This window comes from Rhinichthys klamathensis, unplaced genomic scaffold (assembly GCF_029890125.1).
Source record: "Rhinichthys klamathensis goyatoka isolate OS25496 unplaced genomic scaffold, OSU_Roscu_1.1 h1tg000275l_1, whole genome shotgun sequence".
NCBI lineage: Eukaryota > Metazoa > Chordata > Actinopteri > Cypriniformes > Leuciscidae > Rhinichthys > Rhinichthys klamathensis.
This window is the reverse complement of record NW_026606794.1, coordinates 1,615,370-1,633,537: the sequence shown is the minus strand read 5'-3', so window position 1 is coordinate 1,633,537 and position 18,168 is coordinate 1,615,370. Positions and strand designations below refer to the sequence as shown.

Sequence of the window (18,168 nt, the reverse complement as noted above, 5' to 3'; positions counted from 1 at the left end):
AATATTGCATTACTAATCTACTGCCACAGTGTTTACATTTATGCACAGAAACGTCCTACATGGAGTTATGAAAAATGTTAATGTTAATACCTTGGAGAATGTAAAAGGAATTGAAAGTAAAATCAAGTCATTTTCATCTTTTTACCATGTTGCTTTATTTAATTTAATTAAAAATTTGGGGGGTCCCATCTTTAAATGCGGGGACAACACACACACACCACATGTAAGGGTGGCGCTGCCAATAAAGCACCTAAAAGCTGTCACAAAGAACCGGCAAAAGGAATGATTATGAATATGTAAAATATAGCAAGGAGATATTTTAATTGTTTATTAATAAACACTTGTTAATAAACTAGTGTTTTCTTTGTCAGTGTCGGCTAGATGAAGTTGACGATGCTGACTCGCGATCTTCAGTAGTGAACGCGCCAGAGAGAAATGCACATTTCATACGGATTACATAAGCAGAGAACAGTCTGTAGTCTGTTTTCTTTTGTTTTGAATTTTTCTGTTTAAAAGTAGACATGTCTGTGAGAGGCAAGTAGGCTACTATACACTGAGTTTCGGTTCATTTATGAGACGAGATCCAGTTCACGTGCCGGCGCCTCCATTTCTTATCTATCGTCTGCTATTTACTTCTTATTTATTAAACCCAGGCAATTGGTTGATGAAACATTGATTAAAATTAAGATACAATTAATGCAAACCGAAATTCAGGTTAAAGAAAGGTTTTGTGTTTTCTGTTTGATGTCTCTGTGAAAGTTTTAAAGCATTTTTTATGCCGCTTTCAGAGCGCTCACGTCCGTAACGGAGAACACGTCCATAACATAGTTTTTTCCTCATAAATGCAAACCCGAAAAATAAAATAAAACAAAACAAACAAACAAAATTAATATTTTATGTACTGTGGAGACTGAGCGCCAACCCTTCTTCATTCGCTGGGTAGTAGCCTACTTTGGTTTGCGCAGTGTAATTCACACAATCAGTAAAATATTTTGCCTCCTGAAGTTTTTTTTTTAAGAAATCAGAAATCCCTCGTGGGTACGCCACTGCCACATTTGAACCTGACTGTGTTAAACACACCACATACTCAAGAACATCAAACCAAATGCTTGGCTTACATTAATGTGTAATATAAAATCTGACCATGGAGTTAACTTTGGCGGAAAGCTGAAGGTGATTGCTGATAGGCTGTCCCAATCAGTGGCGCCTGCACAATCAAATCACGTTTGAGAGGGAAACAAAAAAATTGAGGGTTTCCGAGATATTTTTTTTTTTTTTTACTTTTTTTTTTTTTTACTCGGGTACTCACGTTTATGGATAGAAATGTATTGGAGTAAAGAGTACAATATTTGCCTCTCAAATGTACTTGAGTAAAGTCATGAGTACTCCCCAAAAATGATACTCGAGTAAAGTACAGATCCTTCAAAATTGTACTTAAGTACTGTACTCAAGTAAATGTACTCCGTTACTGTCCGGCTCTGTATATACGTATATTGAAATATCCTTATCAATGTTATTTTATTATTAATTATTTTGTTTTAATTTATGTGCTTTTGTAATTGTTTTTAGTATTTTTTTAATATTACTGTTCAGGTTTAATTTATTTTTATTTCATTGTCATTTTTAGTTTTTTTATTATTATTATTTTAGTGTGTACAACAATTCAAAATGTTGTCTAATATTTGTATTTTATTTCAGCTTAAGTTAAATTAACAAACATTTTTTAATAGTTTTAGGTTTAGTTAATGATAATAACTCTGAACCTTATTGACGTTTCCTATTATGCTTTGCCCTTTATTGTTAGTCAGAGGACTCTGATTTGCCCTATCCACCACCACTGAGAGAACCTAATGTCTACATGGTGCCACAGGGGATAAAACCTGTCCTACAGCGCACTGCTATTGAGGTGAGCCCAAAACCTAATCTCAGTTATCAATTTACAGTTTAAAAACACTTCTAGCACAGTATAGACTTGATTTCAACCTTACAAAATCCTATTTCCCTTTTATGATTACTTTAGGCCTTTGCACCTGACATGACAACCTTTTAACCTTTAAACTCTTAGATACTGGCGTGGGGTTTGCGTAACCTGAAGAGTTTCCAGCTGGCCACGGTGACATCTCCCAGTCTTCAGGTGGAATGTGGAGCAAGTGTGGTTCAGTCGTGCGTCATTCGAAATTCTAAGAAGAATCCTAACTTTGAAGTCAACACCCTCTTCATTGATGTCGTAAGCTCTGGATTTTGATCTGTCAGTTATTTTCTACATAATTTTGTTGCAATAAAGCAGGTGCAGTTGGATAAAATTCAACTTTAATGTGCTTTCATCAAGGATGAATACAAAAATACTCTATTGTACTCTATCAATCTATTGTAATTATTAAAGGTTAATAGTAAATGCAGTTGACCTTTGTCTGAGCCCTCTTCAGAGATTTCTTGTAGATTCTTCATGAAAAAAAAAACAGTTAAGATATCCAATTTTTTTGTTACAGCATACTGCTAACCAGTTGTGTGACAGACTTATATACAATGCGGTCATGGTGTCCTTCACATGGTGGATGTTTCATGAGTGATGACTGGCACAGTAACAATGTTCCCCAGCAATGAGCGTCAGTTCTTAATTCTAAAACGTAAGATAGTTTGGATTCCGTTCCAATACTCATCTAAGACTGGGAGGCATCGCATGGAAAGAATGCTGAATGACTGGGAAAGTTATTTGCACTGTCAGTCGTGGTCAGTCCTGTGCCATACCATGTCATGTTTGACTCAGTTTAGGGTGTGAAATACTTTCACAGAGGACGAGAGGAGAGAGAGAGAGAGAGAGAGAGAGGAAGGTTCTTTGGAATAACAACTGAAATGGAGAAATAAACAAGTCATTTTGTTACAAGTTAAAAGTTTGGAAGTCTTGCATCTCTTTACAGTATGTTCACATCTCTGCCCTTCATAATCTCTCCTACACTCTAGCTACTGCCCAAGGAAGAGCTCTACATGCCCCCATTGGTCATCAAGGTTATAGACAACCGACAGTTCGGCAGGAAGCCTGTGGTGGGCCAGTGCACAGTCCACTCACTGAATGACTTTCGCTGTCTGTCAGAGAGCCTGGAGAGAGACCCTACAGAAGAGGAATTTGGTGAGACGGAGGAAATAAGAAAATGACTTAAAAACCGTTTGAACCATATTGTTCCTAACTGCACATCAAAATATACTGTATTAGAATTATTGTAAACACAACAGATACATTTAAAGGTACTTGTTTTCTGCCAAGGGAATCAATCAATCGATCATATTGGATAAAAGTAGTTCTATTTTGAGCTTTTGTTTAGGACTGGATATGAGAACTGGTTCTGATTCGGAACAATTTTTTTTTTTTTTTTAAATGCAAGAATCAAATTATTTTCTTGATTTCTCCTCGGTTTCATTAACAGTTTCGAGTGTGCATTCTTCTGATGATGTAGATGAAACATTATACTTTATGCGTACAGTATTTTATGGTATATTTTCATCAACAGAGGAGATTGCTCATACCCCTAGAGATGAAGTTCTGGTTGATATCGATGACAAGGAACCTCTCATTCCTGTACAGGTATGATCTGTCTTTTTACCTGCAACTTAAAATGTCCTTCTTTTTCTTTAGCTGATTGACTAGGTGACATGTAGTGCTGTATCCAGATCTCTTTGGGGAAATGGCTTTATAGCAGTCATTCTTAACCAGGGGACCTCAGCAAAAATCTAAGGGAGCCTCAAAATGTCATTTAAATTAATAAAATCTAATATCTCCCTGGACATGTTATACATTTGATGATTATACTTTTTCCTAGTTTTGCCAAGCTCTGAAATATTTTATCAGGTACACGTAAAAATCTTTATTCTTATTCCTTTTCCAGTAAATCAGGAACAACTGGAAAAGTCATGGGGTCTTTGAATATTGTTGTGGACAATGCAGTCAAAACGTTAAGAACCATTGCTTTATTGCTATGAATACACATTCTTTTTTTTCTTGTCTGTTATGATGTTAATCCTCTTGGCTGTTAGTCAGTAGCTCATTGGTCACATAGCTTGTGTTTCTCCAGGTTTCCTTTAGAGCCTTGTTAGAGTATGATGTATGCTGTCATGGCAAGGTTAAGCACTTCTGAGTATACACACCACTTTATAAGGTCTTCTAGGGGTAGTTTTCTCCATGCCTTTAATGGTGGAATTAAAGTGTGATTCTAGTTGTGAAACATGACAATCACATCCTGTCCATTATAAAGTCTGGGTTACGGCATTGCCCCAGAGGGACACAATGTCTGTGGCACTAAGAAAGTGAGGCTTTTGTAGACTAGTCAAAGGCTGCCTCTTGAAGGATTGAGAGACAAGATTGCCATGGGCATCATAGTATTGCCTTTAATTCAATTAGGTATTAGTAGAAATGCTGTTTCTAAATCCAGTTTGAAATCTTTTACTTGAATTTACTTTTAGACTATGATTTCAATATGAGATATTGGCCGAACTAGCCTTGTAATGTTGCTATGGTGCCATGTTAGTTAACTTACGGCATAATTGGGGGTGTGTGTGATGAAATCATGAATTCAGTAACATGATGGAATACTGTTTGGCACTAGTGTGTACGATGAAGGTTTACACCATCTTGAGACAATGACACGCTTCGCTTTCTGAGAAAGAGAGGCCAACTTTAATGACGCCTCCTCGAGCTGTCATCTATTCCCTCTCATAACTACGACCTAAAAATACTCCCAAAAAATAAATAAAAACAACATAAAAAATTATCAAGGGGGATTAGGAAAATTGAAAAATTGTTTCCATGTCTCAGCTTTAACCTCTCAGCCTTTATTTGTTCAGTCACTGGAAGAAAAACTAGACTAGAATATCAGATTCGGGCCCGCATGGCCCACTTGGTTTCCTTGGAAATGTATCGTACTCACAAACGGCAGTTTATTTAGGTTTTTGACCTTCCAGCCTGGCTGGCAGTGCTTCCCTGTGGATGTGAGACGTTCTGTTGTATGCAGAGTGGAAAGAGGAATACTTCCCGCTTGCCCTTTTGAGCTCAGTTTTATAAGCCCACGCCCACGCCCAGTCATTAATGGGGATTTTTATTCTTCTGCACTTGCTACCTTTTCCGTTGATCTAATCTGAGAACAAGATTCAATTTCCTTGTATTCCACTGTATGCGACAAAGTAATTTTTTTACCTGCAATGTCTTGCCTTAATTTCATCTATTTGTAACCCAATGATGAACCTGAAATGTTATGTTACGTGCACTGTCCTGGACGTCAGTCCAAACTCTCAAGGCGATTCAGATGGCATCATTGGGCACGCCATTTGTGGTTTTAATGAAATCAGTTGAATACTCAAGAAATAACCACATGTTTGACTTTGAAAATATATTGCTGAATACTCAGTAAACATCCCCTCCAGTTCTGCTCCTGATTTCAGATGTCTCTTGACCACTGCATTATGGGCTTGATTTATAAATGTGGATTTTTATGAGGACTGCCATCAAATGGCTTATTCTTGCTAACATAAATAAAAGAGGGACCACAACCGCAGTCATCTGTGGTAGAATCCCCAATAACCCTTATTTTTGTCTATCAGAAATGTTTGATGGAATATAGGAAGTGAAGGAACTGTGGGAAAATGGTTATTTTAACTGTTCATTTTTGTAAAGAAGGGCTATTGTTTCACGGGTTGGCATGCTCATCACATTTTGTTTTTGCTTGAGGTTGTAGTTGTTGTTCTTTTGCGCATGTAGAAAATGCATTTGATTAGCAGTTTTGGCAGCTCATCTTCTTTTTACGTATTCTGTTTTATACTACAATATGTAGCATTCATAGACGTCTCAGGTTCCTCCAGGGTGGTTTTGACATACAGTAGCACGGTCTTTCGTACCGGCCAGCTGCACTGGTTCAGAATAAAGTTTCAGGGGTCTATCGCACTAGAAGGAAAAGCAATTTGATCCATGAGCCACAATCCCGCATGACTTCTAGCATTCCAGTGGGAGCCTGTGGCTGCTGTGATCCACTCATGAAACCAGGAAAAGCCAAAGAGGAAAATATGATCGTCTCTATGCGGCTACTGTTTGGAACCCGATTGCAGTAAATGGTCTGATACTCACTCTGTGAGATCTGGAAAGAAGATGCTCAATATCTCAAATCAATATCCCGTGCACAGTAACTTTTGACTGTTTAAAAACAGAACACAAAAACATAGCAAAAACATGACAAAGCCTGCATGTTCAAGCTTGCACTCTAAAAAAGATACTGTGTTTGGGTCAAATATGGACAAACCCAACTGTTAAATCAAAAATTTAAACCAATGTTTGGGTTTGTCCATATTTCCTAAGTTCAATGTACTCTACCTTAGTTGTTCATGTTATGTTATGTAAGGACATAAGATCAGCACATCCTAAACATATTCTTAAATTTGTAATCCCACACAACCCAGCATTTTTTAGAGTGCGGTTAAAAATACCTTATCTTTTATCTTGTATTGAGACTTTGTTTTATGAGAATGATTCCAGTAACCATGGTTTACACAATTAACCAAAAAAATCAAACTCAGACAGTTTCCAAGAGTGCAGAATGCACAAAAACGAATTTTTTAAATAATTTTATTATCGTATTTAAGCGAGGAAAAAAACACACACAACCATTCAAAGGTTTGGGGTAAAAAATTTGTTGTTGTTTTTGTCTCTTATGTTCACCAAGGCTAAATTTATTTGATCAAAAATATGGTAAACATCTCAGGTTACGTATGTAACCCTGGTTCCCTGAGAGGGAACGAGACGCTGCGTTTGAGACGCGGTGGGAACGCTCTGCGTGATTGCGTCATGAAGCACGTGTAAAATCAGTCCAATGGAAGCCCGATACGTCATGGGTGACGTCATAGACCAGGAAACTATAAAGCACCCTTGAAAACAGACCGCGACAGCTTCTGAAAAAGTCTGAAGCAAGTCGATCAGGGCATGCAGGAAGTATGGCAGGCAAACGCAGCGTCTCGTTCCCTCTCAGGGAACCAGGGTTACATACGTAACCTGAGACGTTCCCTTTCAAGGGAACTTCGAGCTGCGTTTGAGACGCGGTGGGAACCCCATACCCACTACGCCATAGTGACAAATGCCCGTTCTGTGTGAAGTCCTTGCGCACACTAAGAAGCAAGCAACCTCGCCCCAGGAGTGGAGAGGTCAAGGTCATAAAACCTGACAAATGTATGTGGAGAGGACCAACCTGCCGCATTACAAATGTCAAGAAGGGAAACACCCGAAATTAAGGCCGTAGAGGCCGCCATACTCCTTGTAGAATGGGCCCGTACAGCCATAGGTGAAGGCTGACCGGCCGCTTCATAAGCCAATGATATAGCCTCGACTATCCATTTGCTCATAACCTGTTTAGATGCAGGGCACCCTCTTCTGAGTGACCCAAAACATACAAATAACTGCTCTGACTTACGCCACAGGGCAGCTCTGTGAACGTAGGCATCCAATGCCCGAACTGGACATAACAGGTTCAGTTGTTCCTGATCTGGGGTATTAAAAGGTGGAGGATAAAAGGCCTGCAACACTATTGGGCCCCCAACATTAACTGGGACCTTAGGAATATAACCCGGTCTAGGGTATAGAAATGCTTTCACCATACCAGGTGCAAATTCCAGACATGACGGAGCAACCGACAGGGCATGCAAATCTCCAATTCTCTTGATAGATGAAATAGCAAGGAGAAAAAAAAAAGAAAAGAAAAAAAAAAAAACTTTCAAAGTGAGGAATTTTTCTGAAACCTCTTCAATAGGCTCGAAGGGAGCCAGAGCCAGACCCTCAAGTACAATGGCTAAATCCCAAACCGGTGCTCTAGAGTGCAGTGCAGGTCTCAACCTCAATGTACCACGGAGAAAACGAGTAATCAGAGGATCTCTCCCAAAAGAAGTACCTCCCAGAGGGGTATGATAGGCCGAAATAGCCGCCACATAAACTTTTAAGGTGGAAGGAGATAATCCAGCAGAGAAACGGTCTTGCAGAAAATCGAGAACTGAACCAACAGGGCAGTTAACAGGATCTAACTGACGCTCACCACACCAGGTGGAGAATAATTTCCATTTCAGTGCATACAGTCTTCTCGTGGAAGGAGCTCTGGAATGGAGAATGTCTCAACGACCTTAGTCGAGAGACTGGATTCTATGAGCCTGGCCCCCTCAGAGGCCAGGCCCACAGTTTCCACAACTCCGGTCGAGGGTGAAATATCGTGCCCCCTACCTGGGACAGCAGGTCCCTCCTGAACGGAATCTCCATGGGAGAGCCGTCCAGAAGAGACAAAGTCCGAGAACCAAACTCGAGTCGGCCAGTATGGGGCTACTAGTAGCAGATGAGCCCCTTCCCGGCGAACCCTCTCCAGAACCTCCGGGAGCATAGATATCGGGGGAAATGCGTACAGGTGCAGCCTCGGCCACACCTGCACCATCGCATCCAGTCCGAGAAGAGCTGGCTGCGTGAGGGGGAACCATATAGAGCAATGCGTTGTACAAACGATGTGAAAGGTCGACTTGACTTTAGTTAGACCAAAGTTCTCCCTAAGAAGCTCCACCACCTCGGGGTGAAGTCTCCAATCCCCTGGGCCTCAGCCCCTGCCTCAACAGGATATCTGCTCTGATATACGAGACCATCAGTGTGTTGTCCGCCATTCGCCGAGCAACCACTCATGATCGCCCCCACTTGTGAGGGAAGCATCCGTCGATAGCAATATGCGTCGACAAGAAGCCCCCAACACTGGGCCTGGGCGAGGAACCAAGGTTCTTCCACATGACCGAAGCACGAAGGCATAGCCGCGTGACCTTGATCATGCGAAAACGTATTTCCCCTCGGAGAAAACCCCTTGGTCCTGAGCCACCACTGCAGGGGTCTCATGAACAGAAGGCCAAAAGTAATACGTTGGACGCAACTGCCATGAGACCCACCCGTCTGAAACTGTTTCACAGTGAGTGACTGGCCTAGATATACCCCATTACGGCTGTAAGAATTGCTACACCCAGAAAAGTGGTCCTCAGAGCACACTCTTCTTGGCGTTGAGAGGCAACCCCAACATCCTTAATGAGACAGAACGACATCTCGATGCCGAACTGCCATAAACTCAGATTGAGCTAGGAGCAACCAATCATTGATGTAGTATAATACGCGAATGCCCTGGAGTCTCAGAAGAGCCAGAGCTGCATCCACGCATACTGTAAAGGTGTGGGGTAATAAACCTAGGGCGAATGGAAGAACCCGATAATGGTATGCTTCGCCCCCGAAAGCAAACCTCGGGAACCTCCCTCATCCTCTTTCGGAAACAATGAAGTAATGGCTGTCTGCTGGGAGGAGGAACCCCTTCTACAGCTCCTTTTGCAGAAGTGACAGTACTTCCTGCTCCATAACCAAAGCCTGCTCGGGGTCCACCAATGAGAGGAGGACCCCTAGAAATCTGGGCGAACGAGAACCGAACTGAATTCTGAAACCCTTTTCTATAGTGTGCAGGACCCACTGAGAAATATGTGGCAGTAGTTTCCACGCTGCCAGAAATTTACTAGGGGAACCAGTCTCTCAAGACTGGCCTCTGGATTTGTTTGAACAGTCACTACGGCGCCCTGAAGCGGCGAACCGGCAGGGAACAACCGAACTGACCATTCTACGACCCTCCTCGGAGGATTGTATGGGGATGCTGACACCTCGGTGCCCTGAACGGCGAACCGGCAGGGAACAACCGAACTGGCAGCGCTGCAACCCTCCTCAAAGAGTTGCACCCCAGAGGAAAAACGATTTCTCAAAACCGTCCCTTGGTTGAACAGTCACTACGGTGCCCTGAAGCGGCGAACCGGCAGGGAACAACCGAACTGACCGCTCTACGATCCTCCTCGGAGGATCGTATGGGGACGCTGACACCTCGGTGCCCTGAACGGCGAACCAGCAGGGAACAACCGAACTGGCAGCGCTGCGACCCTCCTCAGAGAGTCGCACCCCAGAGGTCGCAGAGGGGAAACGATTTCTCAAAACCGTCCCTGCCCCGGAGGAGCCCTCAGAAGCCTGATAGCCTCGTTTTCTTGCGACAGGACTTCTTGTCTAAGCTTTATTAGAGATGATGACAGTCCTCAGATCTTGCCTACCTCTAACTAGCTTAGTTCCTACGACCCTTCTCGGAGGATCGTTGAAAAAAGCAGGCACTTCGGCGCCCTGAAACGGCGAACCGGCAGGGAAACCGAACTGGCAGTACTGCGACCCTCCTCAGAGAGTCGCACCCCAAAGGGCGCTGAGGAGAAACGATTTCTCAAAACCGTCCCTACCCCAGAGGGGACCACCCTTAGAAGCCTGATCGCCTCGGCGTCAGGGCTTCTTCTTTGTCAAAGCTATTTTAGAGATAAAACAGTCCTCAGATCTTGCATGTCTCTAACTGGCTAGACTGCGACCGCCACCCAGGTACCCCTCAATTGCGGAGGAGCCCGAATGGCGACGCTCTGTTTTGCACTTTGTGCTGAGAGGAGCATAATAGGCCGTCTCAGGAACATTAGATTGGTGAGGAAGAAACCTCTGGAACGCCGCTGAATGGTTTATTTCTTAGTTTTCTTGAAAGCGGAGCGTCCAGAAGAACAGACATAATTATATCTTTATTTTCCTTTATCTTTATATCAGAAAAAACTTATATATATATACATATATATCACTCTGCGGCCACCAGCAGGAAACAACCGAACTGGCAGCGCTGCGACCCTCCTCAGAGAGTCGCCCCTCACATTCATCCATGTCCTTATATACTCTACCCACCAGCGCTGCCTAATAAAAATGTATTCATTATTAAGATGGCTGGTGGGTAACGTCGGGGTTAATAACGATAACGCCGACTCGGGAGAGAGAAAGCTCGCAAGCGTCTCTTTAACCCGAGGCAATGTCATACTATGATACTTAATACCCAAACATTACTATAGTCAGACATCTGGGGATTAAACACATAAAATACAAACCGGTTTATTCCACAATCTCGACACCTCAGTGTGGAGATAGGGAAAAACCACAGTCCCCAAAGAGGGGGCTGAGATACAGAGTTTTCCTGTTTTAAGATACAGTTCATCTAACAAACTCTTCTTTATTTTCAATCTCATAATGTTCAACTGGCCAGTAAATATTTAACTGGCAACAGCACTAGATAAAACCTCCTTTTTTTCTTTAAAAAAGCTCCTCTTTATTCAACAGAGTTATGAGCTGGAAAATTTATTCATTGAAAACTCAAACATCTGCCTTTTTATAAAGATTTGTATTTGTTTTGTTCTCTTTCTTATTAAACAAAACACTAACGATACCAATTCCTCGGAACTGGAAATCGCAGCACACTAGATCTGGCATGTGAAAGCTGAGAAAGGGCGGAGCCCGTCCCAACCCCCGCTGTCAGATCCGTTTTCGAACCCCGAAATACGAGCCGTCTCCGAGCCTCGGCAACAGAGAGACCCGCTCGGGGAACGCGAACCGAAACGTCCTCCTCGAAGAACGCCCGGCGGGAGCGGAGCGTCCTCACGGACAGCTTCTCGCAATGCACAGTCAGATCCCTCGAGAAATGACTGTTGCATGCTCCACTCCCAAACAGCAACAAAAAGCTGATGTGTGTCCCCACCCGTGATGTAACGAGGGCAGGGAACAACACAACGTCTATAATATTGCTTTGCTCGCCATAATGATAGATAGTGATATATATATTGGGCTTGACAAACAACAATAAATAGACAAGGACAGAATCACAGAGAGCGCTTGCTGAAGACAACAGAAGCTGTCGCGGTCTGTTTTCAAGGGTGCTTTATAGTTTCCTGGTCTATGACGTCACCCATGACGTATCGGGCTTCCATTGGACTGATTTTACACGTGCTTCATGACGCAATCACGCAGAGCGTTCCCACCGCGTCTCAAACGCAGCTCGAAGTTCCCTTGAAAGGGAACAGAGTACTATTGTGAAATACTATTACAATTTAAAAAATAATTTTTTAAATTGTAATATATTTTAAAATGTTTAATTTCTGTAATGACAGCTGAATTTTCTCCCTTCAGTGTCACATGATCCTTCAGAAATTATTCTAATATGCTGATTTGCTCAAGAAAATTTTCTCATTATCAATGTTGAAAACAGCTTTTCAATGTTTTGTGGAAACCGTGATGCTTTTCCCCCCAGGATTCTTTGATGAATAGAATGTTCAAAAGAACAGCATTTATTTAAAATTGAAATCTTTTGTAATGTTTTTACTTTTACTTTTGATTGATTAATTGTATTCTTGCTGAATAAAAGTATTAATTTCTTTTAAAAAAACGTACTGTCCCAAAACTTTTGAATGGTTTAGTTGTTTTTGTACCGTACATTTATTTTGTATGTGCTGATTCAGGTGCCTGAATCGCAGCTGTGATGTTGTCAGGGCTATGTTCAGTGCAGAGCCGGACAGTAACGGAGTACATTTACTTGAGTACAGTACTTAAGTACAATTTTGAGGGATCTGTACTTTACTCGAGTATCATTTTTGGGGAGTACTCATGACTTTACTCAAGTACATTTGAGAGGCAAATATTGTACTCTTTACTCCAATACATTTCTATCCATAACCGTGAGTACCCGAGTAAAAAAAAAAAAGAAAAATCTCGGACACCCTCAATTTGTTGTTTCCCTCTCAAACGTGATTGGATTGTGCAGGCACACTGATTGGGACAGCCTATCAGCAATCACTTTCAGCTTTCCGCCAAAGTCAACTCCATGGTCAGATTTTATATTACACATTAATGTAAGCCAAGCATTTGGTTTGATGTTCTTGAGTATGTGGTGTGTTTAACACAGATGTGGCAGTGGTGTAGCCACGAGGGATTTCTGATTTCTTAAAAAAAAAACTTTAGGAGGCAAAATATATTTTTACTGATTATGTGAATTACACTGCGAAAACCAAAGTAGGCTACTACCCAGCGAATAAAGAAGGGTTGGCGCTCAGTCTCCACAGTACATAAAATATTAATTTTGTTTTATTTTATTTTTCGGGTTTGCATTTATGAGGAAAAAACAATGTTATGGACGTGTTCTCCGTTACGGACGTGAGCGCTCTGAAAGCGGCATAAAAAATGCTTTAAAACGTTCACAGAGACATCAAACAGAAAACACAAAACCTTTCTTTAACCTGAATTTTGTTTTGCATTAATTGTATCTTAATTTTAATCAATGTTTCATCAACCAATTGCCTGGGTTTAATAAATAAGAAGTAAATAGCAGACGATAGATAAGAAACGGAGGCGCCGGCCTGTGAACTGGATCTCGTCTCATAAATGAACCGAAACTCAGTGTATAAGGTAGCCTACTTGCCTCTCACAGACATGTCTACTTTTAAACAGAAAAATTCAAAACGAAAGAAAACAGACTACAGACTGCTCTCTGCTCATGTAATCCGTATGAAATGTGCATTTCTCTCTGGCGCGTTCACTACTGAAGATCGCGAGTCAGCATCGTCAACTTCATCTAGCCGACACTGACAAAGAAAACACTTGTTTATTTAACAAGTATTTATTAATAAACAATTAAAATATCTCCTTGCTATATTTTACATATTCATAATCATTCCTTTTGCCGGTTCTTTGTGACAGCTTTTAGGTGCTTTATTGGCAGCGCCACCCTTACATGTGGTGTGTGTGTGTGTTGTCCCCGCATTTAAAATGGGACCCCCCAAAAAATTAATTAAATTAAATAAAGCAACATGGTAAAAAGATGAAAATGACTTGATTTTACTTTCAATTCCTTTTACATTCTCCAAGGTATTAACATTAACATTTTTCATAACTCCATGTAGGACGTTTCTGTGCATAAATGTAAGCACTGTGGCAGTAGATTAGTATGCAATATTTAGAAAATTTACTCTTGTACTCTTGATACTCAAGTACTTTTAAAAACAAGTACTTTAGTACTTTTACTTAAGTAGACATCTGAATGTAGTACTTTTACTTGTACTTGAGTAAAATTTAGCAAGGGGTATCTGTACTTTTACTCAAGTAACAAAGCTCTGTACTCTGTCCGCCTCTGGTTCAGTGTTCTTGTCTTTTCAATCATGTGCTTGTTTCTTGTGTTTCCTTTCAGTTTAGTCTTGTTAATTCCCTTGTTAGTTGCCTCAGAGCCATAGAGAGAAAGAGTTGCGACACGCTTTGATGTCGCCGCAACGGCTGTCACGTGGTTCATTAAGCCCCAATAGTTCCAAAACATACGCGGGCTGTCATGTTCTTCTATGGACAGACAGCAGCGATTGCATTATTAAACGGTAGATATAAAATAAAACACACACCCAAGTACTTTTTAAGCTGTTATTGCATTTTGTTAATGTCAGTTTTGCATTTGGAGAGGCAGGGTGACAACTTAGATAAGTTTTAGGCTATATTTTTGGAAGGAAAAGCTTAGTGTTCATGTACGCATGGGTAGTAGCACTGGCTTTAGCAGCTCTAACTTAACTTTGCCATGTCATTCATCTGATGATGGACGTCTCATGATATTTATTTTAGCACAACTGGGCTGTATTAGGCTATTGATTCTCGTGATCTTGCTTATAAATTCCGATTCAGCCATTAGCCTACCTTCGTGATCACGCAAAGAGGTCTGCAGTCCGTTCAGAACTCCAACCAACATAAAATATAAATAATTACGCTGTGCATGTACAAGTGAATGATTTAGGAGGGAAATAGACTGCTCCCATAACGTAGAAAGCAACGACTATATACAGCAATGTTCGGTAAATATTCAACCGAAAAATATTCTTCATAAAATTAAACCGGAGAGATAGTTAATGAGTGAATTAACTATGTTCCTAAATACATATAAACACATATATGCATAACCCTAACCCATTTAAATAAATGAAGTGTGTGTGTGTGTATGTATAATATTATATATAGGCTATATATATATATATACATACATATAAAATATTATTAAAAATATTATATATTATATACATCAGTTTACCGTAAGTAAGCTAACGTTAGTGAAGTGTTGGTCACGTAAGCTATCGCTGCAATTAACCTATTCTCTTCCAATAAACATTTACTAAAACTGGCTACATAAAATATAACTACAGACTAGATTCACGAGAGGTCGGCTAATGTGTGTAAAAGTAAAAAAATACAGTAATTTCATTAATGTACCAGCGAGGGTCCTTCGGAAGCACTGAAAATGAATGGCGTTCAATGCTGGAACTATCAGTGTTTGGAACTATTGGCTGCTCCACGACACGCGTTACTTCCGCATTCCAAAGTTCCTATGACGGTCTATGGGAGTGTCGCAACTCATTCTCTCTATGGCTCTGAGTTGCCTTAGTTACTAATGAGTTTCACCTGTGTCTAATTTAGATGCCTTTGTTTGTCCCCTGTATATGAAGAGTTTGGTTCCAAAACGCAATAAACGCCATTTTTAAAAAAAATGAGTTACTGCAAAAATCAGTATTGTATCTGGTTGGTATTGAAAAGTCAATGTTTAATTTTAAGTAAAATGCGATATCCGCCGTGTTATTCTGTCATGTTTTCTCCCTTTCTTTCCAAACAGCGACAAACGCCAGTCTCCCTTCTCTGCAGAATGCGATATATCCGCTCTCAACCAATCACAGCGCACCATTCCACGCAATGCAAACAGTAACGGCAGCGCCTTAAATACACCCGGCTTCCTAGTTTTTCTTATCTATTTTGTACTTTTCGATCAACAAACAAACAAAAAATGAATAATTTTGACGGCATTGATGAACCTGTGGTTGTTTCTGCGGTGGGTAAGAAACGTAAGGCATCGAAATTGATTCATTTACGTGAGGAGATTAAGAAGATGAGGCACTCGGGAGGAGGAAAAATGTTTTCAATCTTCTTTACAGTTCTTAATAAAAATATTATACTAATAAACTTACGTTGTTGTGTATTTTCAACAGTTTCAATATGAAAAAAAAAACTTTTATATTGATTCAATGGATTAATTGCATTTTGATAAAAAAAAAAAACATGGATTTATTGCATTTTGGGGAAAAAAATAATCCGTTTTTATAATAAATCTTTGAAAATCAAAACCTGGATTTAATTTTTTTTTGTTATTATGACCTACAAATGCAATGTGAAAGTTTGAAACAGAAAATAGTGGTTTTCATCTTTCTACTTTCTTGGTAAAGAAAACACATTTTTACTCAAATCAATCTAAATGGATTTATTGCGTTTTGGAACCAAACTCTTCATATATAGCCCTGTGTTTCAGTTGTTCCCTGTCGTTTTTTGTCTTTAGCGAGTATGTGGATTATGCTGCTCCTGCTGCTACTGCTACTACTACTACTACTACTACTACTACTGCTACTGCTACTTCTTCTTCTTCTGGTTTTCTCCTGTGTGATTCTCTGTGTGGATTAAATAGTACCTGCATCAAGCGTTTTGGATTAGACCATACACAACGTCGTCACCTTTATTTATATAGCGCTTTTTACAATACAGATTGAATCAAAGCAGCTTCACAGTGATAACATGAAAATAATACAACAAAGTTTGTTTCTAGAAGAAAATTGCGTCATCGTCCACCTTAAGTAAGGCAGATCAATAATATTGTTGAATATTAAATATCCCCAACTAAGCAAGCCAAAAGCCAAGGCAACAGTGGCAAGGAACCAAAACTCCATCAGGTGACAGAATAGAGAAAAAAACCTTGGGAGAACCCAGGCTCGGTCGGGGGCCAGTTCTCCTCTGGCCAACGAGCGAACAGTGTATGATTATGATCCAGGCATTATGATTACAGGTCAGAAGTCAGATTGGATTAGGACATTCAGAATATTAATACAGTTCCATCTGGTTGGAAGTCGGAGTCATCACGCCGGTATGGAGACGAGTTTGTTGAGGATGGCTGTCGTGTCGATCGGGCCTTCACAGGCTGATGAGGCTGGCACTTCAGGGATGCGTCATGGATGGGTCCAGGTGCAGGTCCACCATCTGATCTGGATACGGCCGGGATCCGGCTGACTTCAGTAAACAGGGAAGGGACTGGTTGACACTTCAGGATTGCATTTTGATCGTGTCTAGGCGAAGGTCCTGCATCAGATCTGGATTCGGCCTGGTTCCGGCGGACTGCGGTAAACCTCGGATAAACAGAGAGACTAATATTAGCGTAGACTCCATCCTTCTTATGATGTAACAAGTACATCAGGTTTTTTGGGGAGTGTTCCCGGTTCCGGCTGATCTAAACTATGCACCCTAAAGGCAAGGCAAGGCAAGTTTATTAATTTATATAGCACATTTCATACACAATGGTAATTCAAAGTGCTTTACATAGAAGAAATAAAAAAAATAAAAAAAAAATAACAATAATTAAAACAGTTTAGAATAAAGAAATTAAAATAATCAAAACAAATAAGAATGATTAAAACAGTTTAGAATAAAAAATAAAATAAAGTACAGTAAAAACAGTCGGACGAACTGGCACAGTGCTCATTCAGTAAATGCATAGCTAAACAGATGTGTTTTGAGTCTGGATTTGAATGTGACTACTGTAGGAGCACATCTGATCTACTCTGGAAGTCTGGTTCCTCTGGAAGCTGGCATAATAGCTAAAAGCAGACTCTCCATGCTTAGAGTGAACCCTTGGTATTTCTAGCTGATGTGATCCTAATGATCTAAATTGAATTATAGAAGTCTATAATGTGTTATGTGTATGCTAGGTCAAAGAGATGTGTTTTTAGTCTAGATTTGAATTGACAGAGTGTGTCTGCTTCCCGAATAATGTTAGGAAGATTGTTCCAAAGTTTTGGTGCTAAATAGGAAAAGGATCTACTGCCAACTGTCGATTTTTATATTATAGGTATTACCAACTGGACGGAATTTTGAGATCGCAAAAGACGTCAAGGAATATAATGCGTTAAGAGCTCGCTCAAGTACTGGGGAGCTAAACCATTTAGTGTTTTGTAAGTGATCAGCAGTATTTTAGAATTTAAATGATGTTTAATAGGGAGCTAATGCAGTGTTGACAGAACCGGGCTGATATGGTCATACTTCTTGGTTCTGGTAAGAACTCTAGCTGCTGCATTTTGGACCAGCTGTAGTTTGTTTATTAAGCATGCAGGGCAACCACCCATAATAGCATTACAATAATCTAGCCTTGATGTCATGAACGCATTAACTAATTGTTCTGCATTTTTCATTGAGAGCATATG

The 18,168-nt window shown here is 40.5% G+C and overlaps 1 protein-coding gene across 12 annotated transcripts in view; it reads left to right on the top strand.

The window, feature by feature from the left end:
- Positions 1 to 18,168, top strand: part of dysf (dysferlin, limb girdle muscular dystrophy 2B (autosomal recessive)) — a 113,821-nt gene that overhangs the window by 47,661 nt on the left and 47,992 nt on the right. For all 12 annotated transcript variants that reach the window (XM_056268632.1, XM_056268629.1, XM_056268624.1 and 9 more), the window contains 4 exons: positions 1,805 to 1,906; positions 2,066 to 2,227; positions 2,962 to 3,127; positions 3,507 to 3,580. In XM_056268632.1, coding sequence (XP_056124607.1) covers positions 1,805 to 1,906; positions 2,066 to 2,227; positions 2,962 to 3,127; positions 3,507 to 3,580 — 504 coding nt within the window. The remainder of the gene's footprint in view (positions 1 to 1,804; positions 1,907 to 2,065; positions 2,228 to 2,961; positions 3,128 to 3,506; positions 3,581 to 18,168) is intronic.